The sequence below is a fragment of the Oryzias latipes genome, chromosome 4 (genome assembly GCF_053564925.1).
Source record: "Oryzias latipes strain Hd-rR chromosome 4, Olatipes_Hd-rR_3.1".
Classification (NCBI taxonomy): domain Eukaryota; kingdom Metazoa; phylum Chordata; class Actinopteri; order Beloniformes; family Adrianichthyidae; genus Oryzias; species Oryzias latipes.
In genome coordinates this window covers 31,737,354-31,755,723 of record NC_136240.1, presented here as the reverse complement: position 1 = coordinate 31,755,723, position 18,370 = coordinate 31,737,354, and the positions used below count along the sequence as shown (strand labels likewise).

Below are 18,370 nucleotides of genomic sequence, written 5' to 3'. Positions count from 1 at the left end.
TTAAAATGATTTGTTGGTTAATATTATAGGTTTTGTATCTATCAACAGCTTTTCAGACGTTATTTTTGGGTGCTCTATTTAAAAAAAAAAAAAAAGAAAAGTTTTCTTTTTTTAACGTAATGCACATTCTTCAGTACAATTCAGGTGAGCAGGTTCTTATCTTCCCAAAAAGCATACATCACCTGCTTTTAATGCGGTCTTGTTGTTAGTACAGACAGGCTGGAGTTCTTCAGAAAGCTGCTGCTTGTCGTGTCTTTTCTCTGTGGAATCGGCCCTGCTTTTCAGGAGTCGATATGTGACGTACGTCAGCAGACTCAGGCAGCAACGTCAGGATTTTGTGATCAATGAGCCTCAAGCTTTTAGCCGCTTCTATTTGTCTGAGTTGTGTATTTCTTTATCAAATAGGAAAAGCCTCCACCTATGTCTATTTTAAAGAGCAGATGAGATAAAAGTGGAGAAATGTGGATCTAATGATTTAAGTCTTGAAAACCCATCAACTTTTAAGCATGGAGGTGGGGAGTGGTTATCTGGGCTCTCCATATACTTGACCAATCCGACGGTGAATGGCATCCATCTGCTGTCATGAACATTTTACTTCATTTGTGACAAATCCTGCAAATGTGTTGCTCAACTATTAGTGAGTCATCTCTAGAGTGATTTACATTATTTGTGAGGCGCTTTGGACCAACGTGACTGTTGATGACTAGATGACGACATGGTACATCTTTTTTGTCTCCTTTCAGGTTCTGGATAAATACAACCCTCCCGACCACTTCCTGCCTGAGTCCTACACGTGTTTCTTTCTGCTCAAGCTGCCCAGATACTCCTGTAAACAGGTGCTGGAGGAGAAGCTCAAATACGCCATTCACTTCTGCAAGTCCATCGACACCGACGACTACGCCCGCATCGCTCTGACCGGCGAGCCCGCGGCCGACGACAGCAGCGAAGACTCTGACAACGAGGACGCCGACTCCTTCGCCTCAGATTCGACGCAGGACTACCTGACGGGACACTGAGCCTTTTTTTTCGAGCGGCGGAGGGCCGGATTCATTGAAATGTAGAACATGTCTGTGGGCGGATGTGCAATATAAGCTAAAGAGAGTAACGCCTGCTCTCAGTACTTTAAAAAGAAACGGAGTGATCTGCTGAACACCTAAATGTTGTGTTTAATGGAAACTGCGTGTATACTTCGAGTTACAGAGTTTAAAAAAAAAAGAAAAAAAAAGAATAAAGGCTCCAGCCTAGCACTGTGGTAGATTCTTCCTCTGGTTTGAGTGAATTATCCGTCTGTAGATTGATTATAGAAATTGATGTGCAACATTAGTATTACGTTATTTGTTAACAGTCATGTTTCTTTATACGAATCCAGAAAATAAGACATTTTTAACTACTCGTTGCCACACTGCTCGCCTCGGCCAGAGCCCACTGAAAAGTCATTTATAGATTCATGTATTCAGCCTTCCACCTTAAAGAATGTGTATAATATTACTGTGCCATGTATTTACACAAGGTCTCATTCCTGCATTTTAAATGTTAATAAATTTCTGTTCTTAAGTACAAAAATTCACGCCTCATTTTCTCTCTCCGAAGTTATCGCGACCTAGAAAAGAAAAACTTCTGAACGGTGCCTAAAGATGCAACCCAAATGGACGTGTGCGCGTATCACAATGGCTGTTATTTCCTGGATTATAGCCGCCTTTACCAAACCTCTCAGTCTGGATTAAAGTTCAGGTTAAAAGGACACCACTCAACGCGCAATGTTTTTTTATTTTTTTCAAAAGTAGGTCATTTAGGATGTCATCGGTTTATTTTAAGCCATCGCTGTAGCTTGGAATTAATTCAGATGTTGTTCTATGGAAATCCCTTTGAATGGAGAAAACAAAGCTTGTAGCAGGACTGTGCTTTAGGAGCTGGGATTAAAATTAATTAAAAAAGATCTTGCCTTATTACCTGTGTGCGCAATGGTGTCGGCAGCAGGGGGGGGGGGGGGGGTACAACACTCCTCTCTGGTTTGGAGAGAGGGCTGGAACCTTCCATCCATTTTTGTAGTCTGCAGAAAAGTAAGGACTGTTGTGGGAGGGTTGTGCCCCATGCAGAATCGTGCATGGTTGTGTGGAGTCACGAGAAGAAGAAAAAAGTTTTATAAAAGAATTGGCTTAAAAAAATCATTAGCATTCTTTCTGTACTTAGAGCCTTTTTCTTTCCCCTGCAGTGATAATCGCACAGCAAGTTCTGCTGCTGGGAGTCAGGTGCTCTTCTGTGAATTCCAGGCTGCTCTTGAATAAGAGGGGGGGGGGGGGGGTACTGAGGAATGTGTGTTATGTAGTCTTTTACAAGGGCAGCATCTAGAAAATAATACCCACAGATTGAGGTTTATATTTCAGCTTTAAGTCAAAGTGCTTGTTTTATGCAAGGGTAAGTTGTTTGGTGGGCTCAATCTGCAGATTGTGCACCACAGAGACCACTGAGCTGCTGAAAAAAGGCCCAGCGGAGACTGGAGTTCCTGGGGATCCTCAGGAGAAATAACATCACCCCATCACATCGCTGGTGACCTTTTACCATGTCACTGTATAAAAGTGCATCATTATACTGCATCAGCACTTGGTTCAGCAGCGGCACAGTGGCTCAAAGGAAGGCTCTCTGGCGGGTCATCTACACCGCCCAAAGGATTGTTGGCTGCCCTCTCCCCACTCAGGAAACCCTCCACAAAAACATCATCGGAGACTCTTCACACCCCGGACACTCCCTGTTTGAGCAGAGTAAGGACAAAAAGATTTCACAACAGTTTTTATCCAACTGCCACAAAAATGTTAAACCTGGAACTTTGTTGTAAATTATTTTTGTTTGGGAGTTTTCTTCATATTTATTTTATATTATTATTTCTCTGGTTTTTAACACGCGCTTTTTATGTAGTTTTCTGTATTATTTATTATTTTAGTAGTAAGTTGCTTATTTATTTAAATGTGTAAAATGTTGCACTGACCATAAAGCACTTTTGATTTCACTGACTATAAAGATCCATCTCTATCTCTCTGCATTCAAATGGAGTGTGTGGAACTGATCATTTCTAGTTTGTCATGTCACAAGGAGGAAAAAGTCTGTTAATATTGACTCTTTAAGATAGGTTATCACTAGAAAAGTTTGGAGGAAAGACGTTGAGCATGACCCCAGACCACCGCCTGGAGGATGCTCAGCCTGGCTGACTGGGATGAAGAGGAAAATGCCGGTTCGTCTGCTGCAGCATGTGACTGCATTCACGGGGAGATTTAAAAAAAGCTTGGCGAGCCATCAGCGCTTTTCCAATCTTCTACCTGCACTGCGATTCCTTCCACTATGAATGCAGCTCACAAGACTTTGTAAGCAGGAAGATGCTGAATCAATGTAATATTATGGAAGCACATCTAAAACAGGTTTATTATGCCTTTTAGCTCAGGACACAGAAAATACAAAAATAAAAACCAGGATTTTTATTTATTTTTTTACATTTCTGGTCAAGAATACGTAACATAAAGAGAAGATTAAGGTTGTGATTAAGATTAAAGGAAGAGAAAGGTTGTGGGCCCTTAAAATTAAAGGAATCTAACGTTTGATTGGATTAAATAGTGTATAATTGTGTGATCTGTGGAAAATGTATTGCAGTTAACCCTCTAAACAAGAGTAAGGATAAACACTCTGGACAAGAAGTCGTCTGTAGCTCAGGGCACAAAACGGCTGCAAGGCACCGAGCTGTTTCCTGCAAAATCCCAACAGTGTTTTTCTGAGGATAAAGAGTTAAAACCAAAGCCAATCTAGCACTGAGACCATATTACAAAGACATAAAAATGATGCATCTTTTTCAGGATGAAAGTCTCTCTTGTTCCGGGCATTTGTGAAGCACCTTTTCTTACCATGCTGTTTCTTCGGGCCTTTTTGGTCCTTCCAAAATGTCAAACTTGTGAAGGAAAAATGGTCCTGGATTTTCAAAGCTGTGAATAAAAATGAGGAGCAAAAGTAGCCCAAAAAATAAAATATGTTATGAATTAGACTCATGGAGACTTTTTTTTTTTTTTTTGCAGAAATCAAAGATCAGTGAAGTCATTAGTGACCTGAGGATCTCAAAGCTTCTGAGACATGCTTGGTTGCAAATAAACTATAATCTATATGTGTTAGCTGTAATGCAAACACTGGAAAGGAGGCAGAAAAATATGGGTAGTGTAATAAAGTGGTTTTTAGATTCAGTTTGAAACCAGTTTTAAGGCTTGGATGTTGCTGCCCTGCAAAACTGTCCAAGCAGGCGGGAAAACAAGCCTGACAGTTGCTGGAAGACAAACTGCAAGGCTCCTCCAGAGGTGACAGATGAGAATATGCTGCCAAGTGCAAAGTCATCTATTAAATTAAATGACAATGTTGTTGAAGAGATGTTCTGCTGTCATTCTAATTATGTGGACTTATAGATTGACAGACGTCTAAATCCACATTTGTTTTTTTTTGTAAACCAAGATGTTTGTTAATTTATGTGATGAGGTTTAAAACTGCAGTAAATTGCTACTAATTACCTGCTGAAGTGACCAAGCTCCAGTTATTGGTTTCAAATTAGATTTAACCAGGAAGTCTTCAAGTTGATTCAAATACATGAAATCAAAATAAAAGTTTTACTTTTTGTTAAATCATTTTTGTGCAATAGTTTAATATTTCCTGCTGTGTTTTTGAATTTTTTCTGAGTTGCAACATTTTTGAGATTTCTCCAGTGTGACATCTTTAAAATTTGTAGCATTGTTATAACTTTTTACAGGGATTTGGTCTGCGTTACTGAATTCACTGTGCAGTAAAAGCAGCTTGCTAAAATCTAATTTACGTTTCAGCATACAAAGGGTAAAAATAACCTTAATATACCCTTTCTGTTTTGCTCCGGACAACAAAAAAAACACCAACCTTCTTATAATATAACTTACTTCATAGCAGAAACATTAGCAAAAGTCTTCTCTAAGCTTTTGCTGCATACACTTAGTTCAAAGAGAAACACCTCAATAATTTCCAGAATTGACTGAGTTTTAAATTGTACGTTGATTTGTCCTGAATTTTCAGATGACTTCTGAATTAATGATGTAGTTTCTGCTTATTTTGAAACCCAGTTCCTGGAAACTGTAAAAGGAAAACAGTCAGCTGTTGTTTGTCTTGTCCCTTGAGGGCTTCTGTAGTAGAACTTCTGAGGTTTCCTTCCATTCAAAGCTGTTCTTTAACGCTGTCACCTGCATGCTCCGGAACAGGGAGGTAAAATGGAACTGTGATGTCAAACTGTAGCAGATGTTCTGTGGGTTCCTTTGAGGAACTGTGACTGGACTCTAGCTCTGCAAAAAGTGACACCCATACCTTACTAAATGTAAGGATTATTTGTTGGGAATTTTTCAGCCAGAGGCAAGAATGAATGCGGGGCAAAGAGACAGAAAAGTTATCCATTTTAAGCAAATGGTTTTATTGATCAACGGAACACGACGTAGCACAAGCAGGACAAAAACAAAGAACAAAAAAAGAAAAAAACCCAGAAGATGGGAGAAACTAAACCTTAAAAAAACATGGAAAGAAGTTGTTATAGTATCAGATGCATCAAGTAAACCCTGAATAGTCGTTTTACTCTTTGCTTCAGTCATTATACCTAGACCTATGGTGATTTAAACTAAAAAGTTACGTGTGTGAATTTAAGATTTTAATAATCATTTTTAAATGTTTGATAGCAATTTAGTGAAATTCATCAGTAATTTTTTTATTTTATTTTATTTTTTTAATTTATTTAATATAGGGGACAGCGCATATTAATAAACATTTCTGTCAAAATGCCAGAGTTAGCCAAAGGGCTATTTTTCATCTGCAGTCCCTGGGAAGATGTTAAAATCACCCTAAAAGATCAAAGTCAAATTACATAGTTTGGGTATATATTTGTACATATTTGTATTTGTTAAAAACGTAATTATTTTTCTTTTTCTCCCACTGCTAAAAAGTTGTGTTCTCTTTCTGGTGTGGTCCTAAAGAAAAATAAAAGTGTGCAGCACTTTCTCAAGTTAGAGAGGTTTGAAAGTTTTCCCTAATCTGCTTAAATATGGTTCTCCTCCCTCCCTCTTTTCCTCTTTCCCTCCCTGCTCAGCTGCTCTGGTTGCTCTAGTCAAGAGCATCTCCCTCTTTTGCTGGGAAGAGATCCGGAGAGGAAACTCCTCCACCTTTCCTGTTTTGAACTTCACTTCACCCAAAAAAATCGAACTCATCCCAGCATCTGTAAAGTTTTCCCCAACTTTTCCACTGAGTTTTGGAGGCTTCTGTGTAATTTTGCATCTGGTGGTTCATCTCATCATCATCTCCAGCATCCTCATCACCTAATTCAGCCTGTGTTTTCTTTATTCACGGTAAGTTTGACAGCCTTCATCTCATTTCATCACCACAGATGAGCTTGATCTGACTGAGTTACATCAGTGTTTCACATGCTTTGTGTGAGGAGTTTAAGCGTGACACCCTGGCGCTGCCCTGCAGGCCCTGTAAAAATTCTTTCTTTCAGTGCACCGACTTACAAATAAATGTAGAAAACTGAATGAAATGAGAAAAAGCAATAGTATTTTATGCCATTCAGACACTATATGATTCTAGAGGAGGCCCTGGATGATTTAAAATGTCAAATAAACCAAAGTGATCCTTGTGCTCTCGCACTGCAAATTGTTTGAGTCATTAGTCAGATCTGGAAACGGTTCCATTTCAGTGTTTCGGTCTGTAGTTGTGGTAAATAAGGGTGGAAATCCTGAAGATATCTGTTTGTCTTTGGCGTTACACGCAGCCTGCAGGCAGGACTGCAGACAAGTCTGATCATTCTTGTCCCTGATGAGCTGCATCATAAGACTTTGACAGGCGTTTCATGTGAGGCTGGACATAGATGACATGGGGAAAAGATCTAGCAAACTTTTAAATGTCCAATAAATGAAATTCAAACAGTAGAAATACTTTTTTACCTACTTAAATAAAAAAATGCTTACATTTGACTACATGTGTTTAGCAGGTGATACATCTTAGTTGATTGAATTTTTGTTGAATTTTTGGTTGGTCCGGATCAGCGGTGCCAGCATGCACTGCCTGTGAGGAACACTGTAGCTCAGGGAGTGCACAGTGCAAATGTCACATGCGAGATCTCGGGTGCCTTTCATGTGAGAAGTAATCCCATCGCTTTCATGCAGCCTGTGTGTTTGTGAGGACGGCATGCTGGCTGCTGACTTCATTCATCATGTGCTCTGTGTGTGCTGAGAATCAAAGTGCTATTGTCAGGAATTTACTTCCTTACTTAAACCAGTATTGTTTTATTATAGAAAAAAATTGTACAATTTAAAGGTTTTATGCACTAACAAGATAACCTTTAAAGAGAAGTAGAGGAAACTCAAGGAAAATTAGTGTCTGTAATAATATTTGATGTAATTCTTGATTTACAGATCCAAATATAACTCTTCACATCATATTTGCTACACGCACAATCCAAATTTTTCTTAAAAACTCATTTTTTATATTTAACTTGGTCCATGTTTTTTGCCCTGTAATTCATCATCATTCCACTAGGGGCAGTAGATTGGCTTTTTAGCTCATTTTAAAAATGTTATGGTCTAATGTTACTTATCTTTTAAATGAGTACTTGCTGCATTTAAAGAATGCAAAATTGGAAAACATGATAAGTACTTTTTTGTAATACAGTTACACAATGGTGAAAATATGTGTATCAAATTTAAGACAGTGGGTAAATAAGGTGCTTTCCCCCAGAACTTTAATGTCAATGTGCATCTTAAACTAACATTGTTGTCAGAAAAACTTAGCATATTATCCAATCCATAATATCAGAGATACTCAGAGATACTATTTTTCTCTGATATTACATCATTTGTTTTAGTGGATTTCATCAAAGGGTTTGAAAAAAGCCATAATTCCAAGAAATTGTAATTTTTTTGCCCTGTCCTTAACGTAGTGGACTTACATAGTGGTGCATACTAGGAAGTACCTGGTCTGTACTGGAAAGTATGTGGTGCATGCTAGGAGGTGTTTGCCGTGTACCAGAAAGTATCTGGTGCGTACCAGAAAGTATCTGCTGCATTCTAAAAAGTATCTGCTATGTACTAGAATGTATGTGGTGCATCCTAGAAAGTATCTGGTACGTACCAGAAAGTATTTGGTGCTCACTATAAAGAATCTGGTGCGCACTAGAAAGTATCTGGTGCATACTAGAAAGTGTCTGCTGTGTCCTAGAAAGTATCTGCTATGTACTAGAAAGTATGTGGTGCGTCCTAGAAAGTATCTGGTACGTACCAGAAAGTATTTGGTGCTCACTAGAAAGTATCTGGTACGTACCAGAAAGTATTTGGTGCTCACTAGAAAGTATCTGGTGCTTAGTAGAAAGTATCTGGTGCGCACTAGAAAGTGTCTGCTGTGTTCTAGAAAGTATCTGCTATGTACTAGAAAGTATCTGCTGTGTACTAGAAAGTATCTGGTACGTACCAGAAAGTATTTGGTGCTCAGAAGAAAGTATCTGGTGCGCACTGGAAAGTGTCTGGTGCATACTAGAAAGTATCTGGTGCGTACCAGAAAGTATCTGCTGTGTACTAGAAAGTATTTGGTGCGTACCAGAAATTATTTGCTGTGCACTAGAAAGTATCTGGTTCGTACTAGAAAGTATGTGCTGCGAACTGGAAGGTATCTGGTGCATACCAGAAACAATCTGGTGCATAATAGAAAGTATCTGATGCGTACTAGAAAGTATTTGGTGTGCACAAGAAAGTTTCTTCTGCGTACTAGAAAGTATTTGGTGCGCACCAGAAAGTATTTGGTGTGCACTAGAAAGTATCTGGTGCGTACCAGAAACGACCTGGTTTACACCAGAAACCATTACTTTTTTTTAACTTCTCAGTCCCTTTAAGGGTGCTGTAGAAATAGTTGCTTTCAAGCAAAATCATTTTTTAGATGATCAGATGACCCAATCTATGTCAGAAGGGTTTTTGGTACTTATGAAACTGGAGAATGAAGCACCTGACTGTGGTTTGTTTCTGCCTGAAGCTCCACTATTTCTGCTAAGCTTCAACATCCTCTGTCTCAGAAGCTTCAGGAAACTCCTGAAAACCCACTGACTGAGATTTTTTTGTTAACAAACCCAGAGCTTGAACCATTCATTAAAAAGAAGCTGGAAGTGATGTGACTGTAAAAAAACTGTTACACTGTCTTGATGAAAATAACTGTTTCTTTCATGATATTAAGATTAAGACATGATATTAAAAATTCAAGGGGCGTGAGAAGAGGTAAAGCCTCATAAAGTCTCACCCCCATGGCCTCGACCAAACCTATTACCACACCCAGTGGTAATAAACCCACTATCTATCGTAGTTTTGTTCTCTCTCTGCTGAATACATTTTCACACACCCATATACACACATAAATACACATATAAATACTTTCGACACACATTTTTGATGTAAACACTCATTGTGGTTCCATTTAAATCTTTTTTCCCCAACACACCCAAATGCATCTCCACGTGATTCAAATGTATTTTCAGAAATATTTACAGATATATCCCAGTTTATTTATGTTTGTATATGTCCACGTCCATCAACAATCATATTTCTATATTTGTTCTTAAACTCCTTTGTTTTTGGACATTGTTTTAAGTGTTTGTGTTCCACATATGGGTACACAAAATCCTTTTTGTTTCTGAGTTCCTTTTGTATTTAACAATTATCTAGTCCCCTGAAATTATACTTTCCTTTCTTTGAATTAGTAACTTTTGTACATTTTGTGAGACAACACAGTTTGTCATCAGTTTTCAACTGTTAGGCAAAGTGGTGGAGGGATAATGATTTGGGCTGGGCCAGCTCTCCATGTTAGGGGGGCCTGAAAACAAACGCGAGACACTTTTTATTTGGAAAAACTAGTGCTCACAGCTAACATCAATCTGTAAAATAATCTAAAACTGCAGATTTGTATTGATATCCCTCAGAATTCCACAAACTTAAAGGTTCCAGTGTCAATTAACCCTCAGGAAACCTGTGATGCTTTGACCCCCACCCCATGTGTCAAGCAAAAAGGCACTGTGATAATTTTTTCAAGATTATTTGGTTTAACCTGTCCTTAAGTTCAAATCAACGATCTCCTGATGTCAGAAATGGGAATCTTCTACTAAACTGCTGAACTGCCCAACTCAGACCTTCAGAAGGTGGATAATTGTCTTACGGCTTCAAATGTTGAGGAACATGTTTGAGGAGTGGACTGAAATTCTACCACAAAAAAACAACGACAAGAGGTTCCTAACCGAACCAAACTTCACATTCAAATGGTATCATTCTCTGACGACTTTCTTTGCTTTGTTTTGTTTTTTTTTTCCTTTCACCAGAATCAACATGTATCTGGAGAACAAAAGCAACCTGGAGATGGAGATGACTCAGACTTCTGCCTCAGGTCATCAGTGCAGGAGCAGCCTGAGGCCACCGGAGGCCGTCGCGGGGAACTTCGGAGAGCTACGGCTGCTGCAGGGCATCTCAGAGAATGGAGACACCCAGAAGCTCCAGCAGTCGTCCGTCCTTCCCTCCGGACAGTGTGTCATCCACACAGAGGGCTTTGTTCCTGTTCGTAAGGAGGACAGGTATTGAAATGACGCTGAGTCTACAACATCCGACAAAGTATCTGATGTTTACAGATCTATTTGAGCCACTTGGCTCCAACCCTGTCTATTCCTTAAATCTTATTGAGAGAAAATTTTACATTTTGGCCAATGCTTTAAACAAATACCAGAGTACCATTCTACTTGCTTGATCTTATGATTATTGGTAAATTAAATGTTTCCTTTTCCAATCAGTTGATGATTAGAGGATTAACATTTTTTGTGGAAAATCTTTTAACTTAAATTTAAAAAGAATTCTATTTAAAAAAATAAAATAAATGCAGGCTTTCAGCTTCCTTACATCTGTTTGTTACCCAGATCTTGAATTATGACAGATCTAATGTTTATTTTGTATTGTCCAATTACCAAACATCAACACATTTTTAAACTGTTAAGTTTTTTTTCTCCATTTGACATGTTTACAGTGTTTTAGGTCAGGGCAAACTTTCGACTCGTGGGGCACAAAGGGTTCTTAAATTGGACAAAAGGGTCAGACAATGGACTGTTTTGGTAATAAAAATTAAAAAAAAGAAACAATATGGCATCTGGGCCAAAACAAACAAAAAAGCATGATATCTCTTTTAGAACACAACCTTTTAGAGTTTTTATTTCAAAATGTCTGGCTTTTGTTCTCATTTTAAGTTGCACCAATGTGTTGATGGCCCTCAGGGAATTATGCAAACTTAGAGAAATGCTGCTTTAATGTGGAGGTGGAATGATTGGAAAAATAACTTTTCAACTCGGAAAACACACACGAACGTCAGAAAAACAACAAATCTTCTAACACTACATGAATGCAAAATAACTCTCTGGACCTAGACAAAGGTCAGTTTATTTGTAGAGCACCCTTACTGGTGCTCTACAAATTTTAGTGCAGAGTTTCAATGGTCTCAGCTGCAGGGACTCTGAGTTTTGGCAATGGGAAATAAGGAGAGACCTTTTCTAAAAATGTGTTAAATCTCCTCAAAGCTGCGTAAGAGTATTGCAGACCAATGCAAACCTAATCTGCTTTTTTATCCCACGCCCCAACAAAACAAAGAACCCAACTGTCTGTAGTATTTGGTCAGATCTACCAGACTTAGACCTAAACTTAAGTCTTTAACATAAGTGGTGCATTGTGATTTGCCTCCCTCCCAAAAAATAAATTAATACACAAAACACTGAAGTTAATGAATACTTCTACCAAAATTTTAAAGAAACATTCACTTTGTTGAAAGGGGAAAAACCTCTGAGAAGATTATGCAGAAGGAGCACAAACGTTTTCTAAAAATATGGATGTAATTTAGTGACATTCTAACACCAAGTGCTTTGGTATCCCTGCAGTGGTCAAATCCTAGACTGTGTGAAATAACAGGTTACATCTTTATTGTAAATAAGATAACTGGTTTAAAACAATATTAACAAATATTTTTGCCTTTGGATCATTGATGTTTCCTTTGACGACAGCAAGTCAAGTCGAGAGCCGCTGTCTTCCGCTGGAGCAGCATTGTGAGCTCCGGCGGCTGAGCACGTTTGAATCCGGGCAGCTTGCTGGCGGGCAGACGGAGAGCCGCTGTGGGATGGGGAAGCAGCAAGCTCGGGCCTCCTCCTCGGGCGTCATTTATTAATTTCTCTTATTTTCCTGTAGACAATAATAATGCCATAATTCAGAACTCTGTGTCCCCCTTTAATCACCAGCAGGAACCATCTCCAGAGTACTGAATGCACTTCATCTCCCAGCAACCCCAGCATACTCTTCCTGGATGCCACACACCTGACTCTCATTCACTCAATCAATCACAGTCTACTTAAGCACTGCACTGAGCCACACTCTGTGCAAAGTGTTTGTGCCACTCTGCCTTCTTTAGTGAGCATTATATTTGGACCTGAGCTTCTGTCTCCTAACCTTGTATCTGACTCGGTTTGCCTGCCTTCTCCTGCCTCTCCTCTGATGAACTTGTGCCTGTTAATGACTCCTGCCTGCCTGCCTGACCCCTGATTTAGCTTTGTGGACTTTTAGCTGAGCTAATAAACCTGTTGCAGTTGGATCCAGTTGTCTTGCTTGTTCTTGTTACAAATGGATCCCCTAGTTTGATTCTTGTTTTTACTTTTACCCTTTTGGATTAATGTGGGTCACAGAGACATGCAAGAGGAAAGCAGCTCATACGGCAGGACGGAGTGCGTACCTGGATGTGAACCTGATGGAGGCTCAGTGCAGTGCTTAAGTAGACTGTGAGTGATTGCAATGAGGGTCAGGCGTGTGGCATCCAGAAACTGTGCACTGAGGTTGCTGGGAGATGTAACGTGGTCTGCTGGTGACCAGGGGGGAGACGGAGCTCTGAGTTCTGACAGTGTGAGTCCATGCAAGGTTTTCCATAGCAGCACTGAAGACATTTGAAATTAAAAACACAAGATTACACAAGACACTAAAACACAAACATGACTTTTTCAGCTTTTTAGTCACTTAACAAATAATAGGCGAGGAAGACATTCTTTGTTGTAAATGATATAATCCAATTAATCATGTAGCAAATTTACACTTTATATCTGAAGCAGTGGCATTGAGTAACATGCTTATGTGCAACTGTGACTGAATGAAAATAGACCTCAACATAATTTAGCTCTCTGTCTTTAAATTTGTCACAGAGAAAGAGCAAAAATACTTTCATTTTTGAAAGTAAATTGTTAAACAATGGTGCCAGAACCTTCACTGGTGAACTGATCGCTTATCGCTCTATCGGCATCTGAGGTTTTTTTTTTTCAATAGGGTAATTTCTTTCAGTCTGCTGCAATGTTAGGATATCTAGTACAGAGCCCTAAAGGGACATTGAAGAAAAAAAACAACAAAGTAAAACAAAATCCTAGTTCGTTTCTTTTACTTTTTTTTGTTTTGTTTTTACTTTGATTTAATTTTTTGTTCTTCAATGGCCCTTTAGGGGCTCCATAAATGATTTTGGAAACATTATGGTTTAAATAGAAAATGCATTTGCAGCTTTGAATAGAAAATGCATTTGCAGCTTTGACTGTATTTGCCAGCTGAGGGCGCCTTGCAGCTGATTGTTGAGAATTCTTAACAACTCCAATTCCCTTATTAGTCATTCATTGAAAGGGGTTTATTGATGCTCCACTTTAGAGATTGATGACATTTGATGAGATCCATTTGTGTGTCTCTGTGAGCTGATTAGATGTGATTGTGAACTGAGACTCAGTTAAAAAAAGCAGAAGCTGCTGCAAACAGCATTGAAACCTCCTCCACAGAGGCAGACGGCTGTTTTCTAATCTCAAAGGATGAGAGGTCATCAGTTTTGTGTGAACCGCATGTGTGCCTTACTGTCAGCCTGTCAATGACCCAACGTATCACAGTTTTTCTAGGCATAAAAAAAAAAATGCACCTCAATTTTTGTGTTTCAGACACAGCTTCAGCACTGTTAACTTCCTCAGAGGAAAAACAAATTCTGCAAACATTTCAGAGCGATCACCTCTGCTGAGATTCCCTCAGGATGAAAGGTAAGATCCTCACTCTGCTTCTGTTGGGTCACAGAACACAAAAGTACTGAACAGGAAACAATTGCACAAATAAAAGCTGATTGCATGGGAGAATTCAAGTTTGCAATGAAATCGTTTGAAATGAAACTGTTTACTAGTGAGGGGTTGGAAGGAGACCAACATTGTCCAAGAAAAAAGGCGTGCATTTTAGTGAGTGAAATTCATCAGTCTCTGACCTGAGGCTGCTCTGTACATTCCAGCATCACATACATGACGGTGCATGAACCCAGCTTTGGAGTGGACGAGCCGTGGGACAGCAGCTCGCTGGACATTGAGAGACGATTTCGGCTGGGCAGCGAAGTGGCCAGCCTGACCCGCTCCAACTCCTCTGACAAGACTGAAGCTGTGGAGAATCTCAGTCTGAGCTTCAGGCTCACAAGCAGCGTCAAGTGAGACTTTGTGGACCTTTTTTTGTTCTTGTTCCCTCTGTCTTTGGACCAATGCTGGATGTGAAAGTCTAGTTCCACTAACATCCATTCATTGTGTCTCTTTTCTTCCTTTGCTTTTATCTTTGCAGATGCTGCCTCAGAGTTTGCAAAGTTGCAACGATATTTGCTATTGTCGTCCTCTGCAGCGTGAGTAGACGTCTTCCATTGTTTGTTATTAGGCAGAAGAAATGGAACACAAAGCTCATTCAAGTGTATGCTGGGAAAACCTTGAATTAGATCTTTGGTTGTTGTCAAACTTTGGCTTGCAGATTTTGAAATGATTCTTATTCCCTTTAACCCAAAAATGTCAAATGTATTTGCTGCTTAAAGCAAATTCAAAATGTCAAATTGACATTAGCTGTTAATTATTTACACAACCGTCAGTGCATCTGGTAAGTAGAAAAACCACATCATTTTAAATATGCAATCAAATGCAATCCAGCAAATATTTGCACTATACTATATCTTTACAGTTTCCTGTTTCCACAGTATATTCTGAAGTGCCAGCATTCATGCAAACAGGATCGAGGGTTCTGATAACAAATAGTTTTTCTCTGCACTCAGCTGTTTTTCAGCATGTATCCAGACCGAGACAACCCCTGGAGGATGTTGGCAGTCTCACCGTCAGACAGTTTCTGTATCCTTCTACCCGTGAAACTGCTTTTTTCTTTAATGAATGAAGGTTTATGGCCATCCTTTAATTCCATCCCGTCCATATTTTTTCCTTGACGGTCCTCTTGTCTCAGCGATGAATGTGACAGACTTTCGGGATAATGCTCTGCTGAAGCTGCAGGTGGCAGGGCCCTTTGCAGGAGGGATGATAGACCTTAGCACCCAGGAGTACATCTTGATCCAAGTGGAGCAGACTGAGGAGCCGGGACAACGGAGGAGGAGAACTCAACAGGTGAGGACCTCGATAAAATGAAAACCTATTCAGAATATAAAAAAATCAATTAGTAGAAGCTGAATCATTCCTGCTCTGATGTCTGTGAACAGGTGATTTATAACTGGACCGTTCCTTTACATGCTGAACGGAGTCTCCAGAGGGTGGTAACTAAAACCTTTGAGATGCTCAGCAGGTACCTTCACAACAGCACAATCAACAAGGTCTTTAAATAAACACTTGTGAAATAAAACAGCCCCCCAAAGATAAGCCTAAAAACACCAAACCGAAGTAAAGCAGACAAAAAAAGCCAATGACGTTAGAAAAAAAAAAGTAATAAAAATATAACTATTTCGGGTGTCAAAACCTTGAAAAAATGATCAATGTTTCACATAAAAATCTATTTTGAAAGGTATAAAAGGTTAATTCGAAGCTTTCATTCTTATGAGGAATCCAAATCTTACTGTGGTTGTACCTGAAAAGGTGTTGGCCATTTTTACTTGAACTAAAATTAGTTTCCTTTTGTAAAACCCCCATTTTTTTATTTATTAAACATCTATAAAATTTTATGCATTTACAATGTACCCTCTCTTTATGCACTAAAATTATATGTCATTTAATGAGGAAAGATGCTGTTTCCTTAAAAGGCTTTCATAAAGTTTGTAGTGTTCTGAACTGGAAGGCTTGTTGCTGGCTTTTCGCATTTCGCAGTTTGTTCATGGAAGATTTGTGTCCAGCCAATTTTGGCTTTGCCCATCATTTTTACAGACCAGTTGCAGCAGGTTTTAAAAGGCGCACAGATTAAATATGATGCAGCTCAAAGCAGAATCAGATTATTCAAACAAAAGGAAGGGAATCAAGACACAGAAGTCTAAAGTAGAAGTTTTAAGAATGACGTTTATCATATGTAATAAACATATGTGGAAATCCTTTCAATCAAAATTAAATCAAGGAATATAACTATAAATGAAATATTACTGGGTTAATAATTCTTGGTTTATTTACTGAGTCTCATAGATATTTATATTTTATATATAGTTATGTTTTGTTATACTTATGGTCAGGGGCTGAGCTGGAACATTTCATAATGGGAGGGCAGAATGGAAGGCCATTACAATGAAAGGATAAAATATACTTGGTTTCATTTAAAAGTTTTGTTTTTGTCATTTGTGCAAAGTTTAAGGAAGTTTTTTTGATGATTTCCTAGTCTTGTCAATAATGTGATAATATTCAGTAATTTTTTTTAATTTTTTTTTAATTTCGGTTAAAACAGTTTCTTAAAAAGAACAGGACTGATCGATGTGCCTCCCTGGGGGCAAAACACCAAGTTTGTAATCCCAAATACGAAATATAGCTCAGTAAGAAAATGCGATTGGCAAAAATTCTTTTTACATAAAATTCCTAATAATATTCCAATCGTTAGAGTGGTATGGAGAACTGTTTTCCATACATCTCTTCAAAATAAGGGTTCTTCTCACTTTTCGTTAAATTTTTTCTAATAACGTAAGGTTACTCTGTGGTGTCCCACACAGTGACCCCATCGCCATCACAATCCAGGCCTTCCTGCAGGACACTGAAGTGGTGCCGTTGTCCATGACCCATCAATCGCTCTACGTCACCATGGAAACCCAGGTGGCCATTGCAGGAATCATTCTGTGTGGGGTCTACATTCTCATCATCTTTGAGGTGAATGATCTTCAATGTTGTTATCCGATGAAAGAATGATCATCGAGTGGAATATTTCTGAGCTGAGCTTTCTGCTGCTGATGTGAGGACCATAAAGCATCTGATCCTTTTTTTTGCCTCCCTATTCCAAACAAGTGAATCGGTTCTCCATTGACGTGAAACAGGGTTACTACTGTTTTTAAAATACAACTAGGAGGAGCATCATGATCCCAGCCTTCTTTATCATTGGGTTTTCAAAGCAGTACTCCAAAATGTTGAGTCATTTCTTCTGCTAATTTTGTAAAAAAAAAAAAAAAGACTTAAGGAAAGAAGCAGTGGGACACTGAGCAGCAGCTGTTTCAGATAAAGTATGGAAACATTTCCTCTGCAGAGTCACAACGCAGCCTCACCGATGCTGCACCGTCGTCCTCTTCCCTTTTTAACGTCTTCCAACAATCTTTTCTCAACAACCCTTTTCCACAAGGTCAGCAGAAAGATGAAAAGACGTGCGTTTTGGACAGAATCTGACAGCAGACCAGTCCTTCTGACAGAGACCGCATGCAGACTGGGCAGAACTGACATTATTCTGTTACCTTCATTGAATCATTCATGTGGCAGATTAACATATGACGACAGAAGCCCAGCTGATGAAATCACTTTGGATGAGATGATAAGCAGAATTCTGCAAGTCTTTCACTTTCTAAAAGCACTGACATAAAACTTTTTCTACTGTGTGATTTTTAATGGTTTCCTTGAAAGCGGGCCTCTTGATCTGTCTCTCAAATCCTAGTTCTGAAAGAAACACTTTCCTCCGAAAAATCAGAAAATTGAGTGAAAACAGATTAAAGATGAGGAACATGTCACATTTTGTTTGAAGCAAAGGTGATTGCTAGTAAGAATAGTAAAACAGAACACTCCTAAAAATTCTTTTTATGCAAAAAAAAAAAGGTGAAGAAAAAACAAAGTACATTTTATGGCTTACTGACACTCCCTACTGACAGAAATGCATTTTCTTATCTGCCACATGGGGCAGTTAATTCCACAAGTGGGGAAAAATCCACTCCTTTGCACACAGCTTTTATTCAGACAACATGATGTGACATCGCTTGGCAGTGTAGACAAAGGCTGGACTGAGACCGGAAAACCAACAGCAGCAGATTTGGAAAAAATAAAATATTTATGCTGTTTTTAACTGTGATTGTCAAGAAAAGAAAGAAAAAACACACA

The 18,370-nt window shown here is 38.9% G+C and overlaps 2 protein-coding genes across 10 annotated transcripts in view; both read left to right on the top strand.

Annotated features, from left to right (window-relative positions):
* The window catches only part of herc2 (HECT and RLD domain containing E3 ubiquitin protein ligase 2), a 60,254-nt gene extending 58,691 nt beyond the window's left edge, over positions 1–1,563 (top strand). For all 8 annotated transcript variants that reach the window (XM_078946286.1, XM_078946287.1, XM_023954502.2 and 5 more), the window contains exon 91: positions 744–1,563. In XM_078946286.1, coding sequence (XP_078802412.1) covers positions 744–1,016 — 273 coding nt within the window. In that variant the 3' untranslated portion in view covers positions 1,017–1,563. The remainder of the gene's footprint in view (positions 1–743) is intronic.
* Positions 1,564–6,166: 4,603 nt separating this feature from the next.
* oca2 (oculocutaneous albinism II) overlaps positions 6,167–18,370 on the top strand; it is a 60,512-nt gene continuing 48,308 nt past the window's right edge. The window contains 9 exon segments of one of the 2 annotated variants that reach the window (NM_001104792.1): positions 6,167–6,374; positions 10,376–10,624; positions 14,033–14,128; positions 14,368–14,556; positions 14,685–14,742; positions 15,160–15,232; positions 15,342–15,499; positions 15,592–15,674; positions 17,011–17,164. In NM_001104792.1, the coding sequence (NP_001098262.1) occupies positions 10,383–10,624; positions 14,033–14,128; positions 14,368–14,556; positions 14,685–14,742; positions 15,160–15,232; positions 15,342–15,499; positions 15,592–15,674; positions 17,011–17,164 (1,053 nt within the window). In that variant the 5' untranslated portion in view covers positions 6,167–6,374; positions 10,376–10,382. 2 annotated transcript variants of the gene reach the window in all.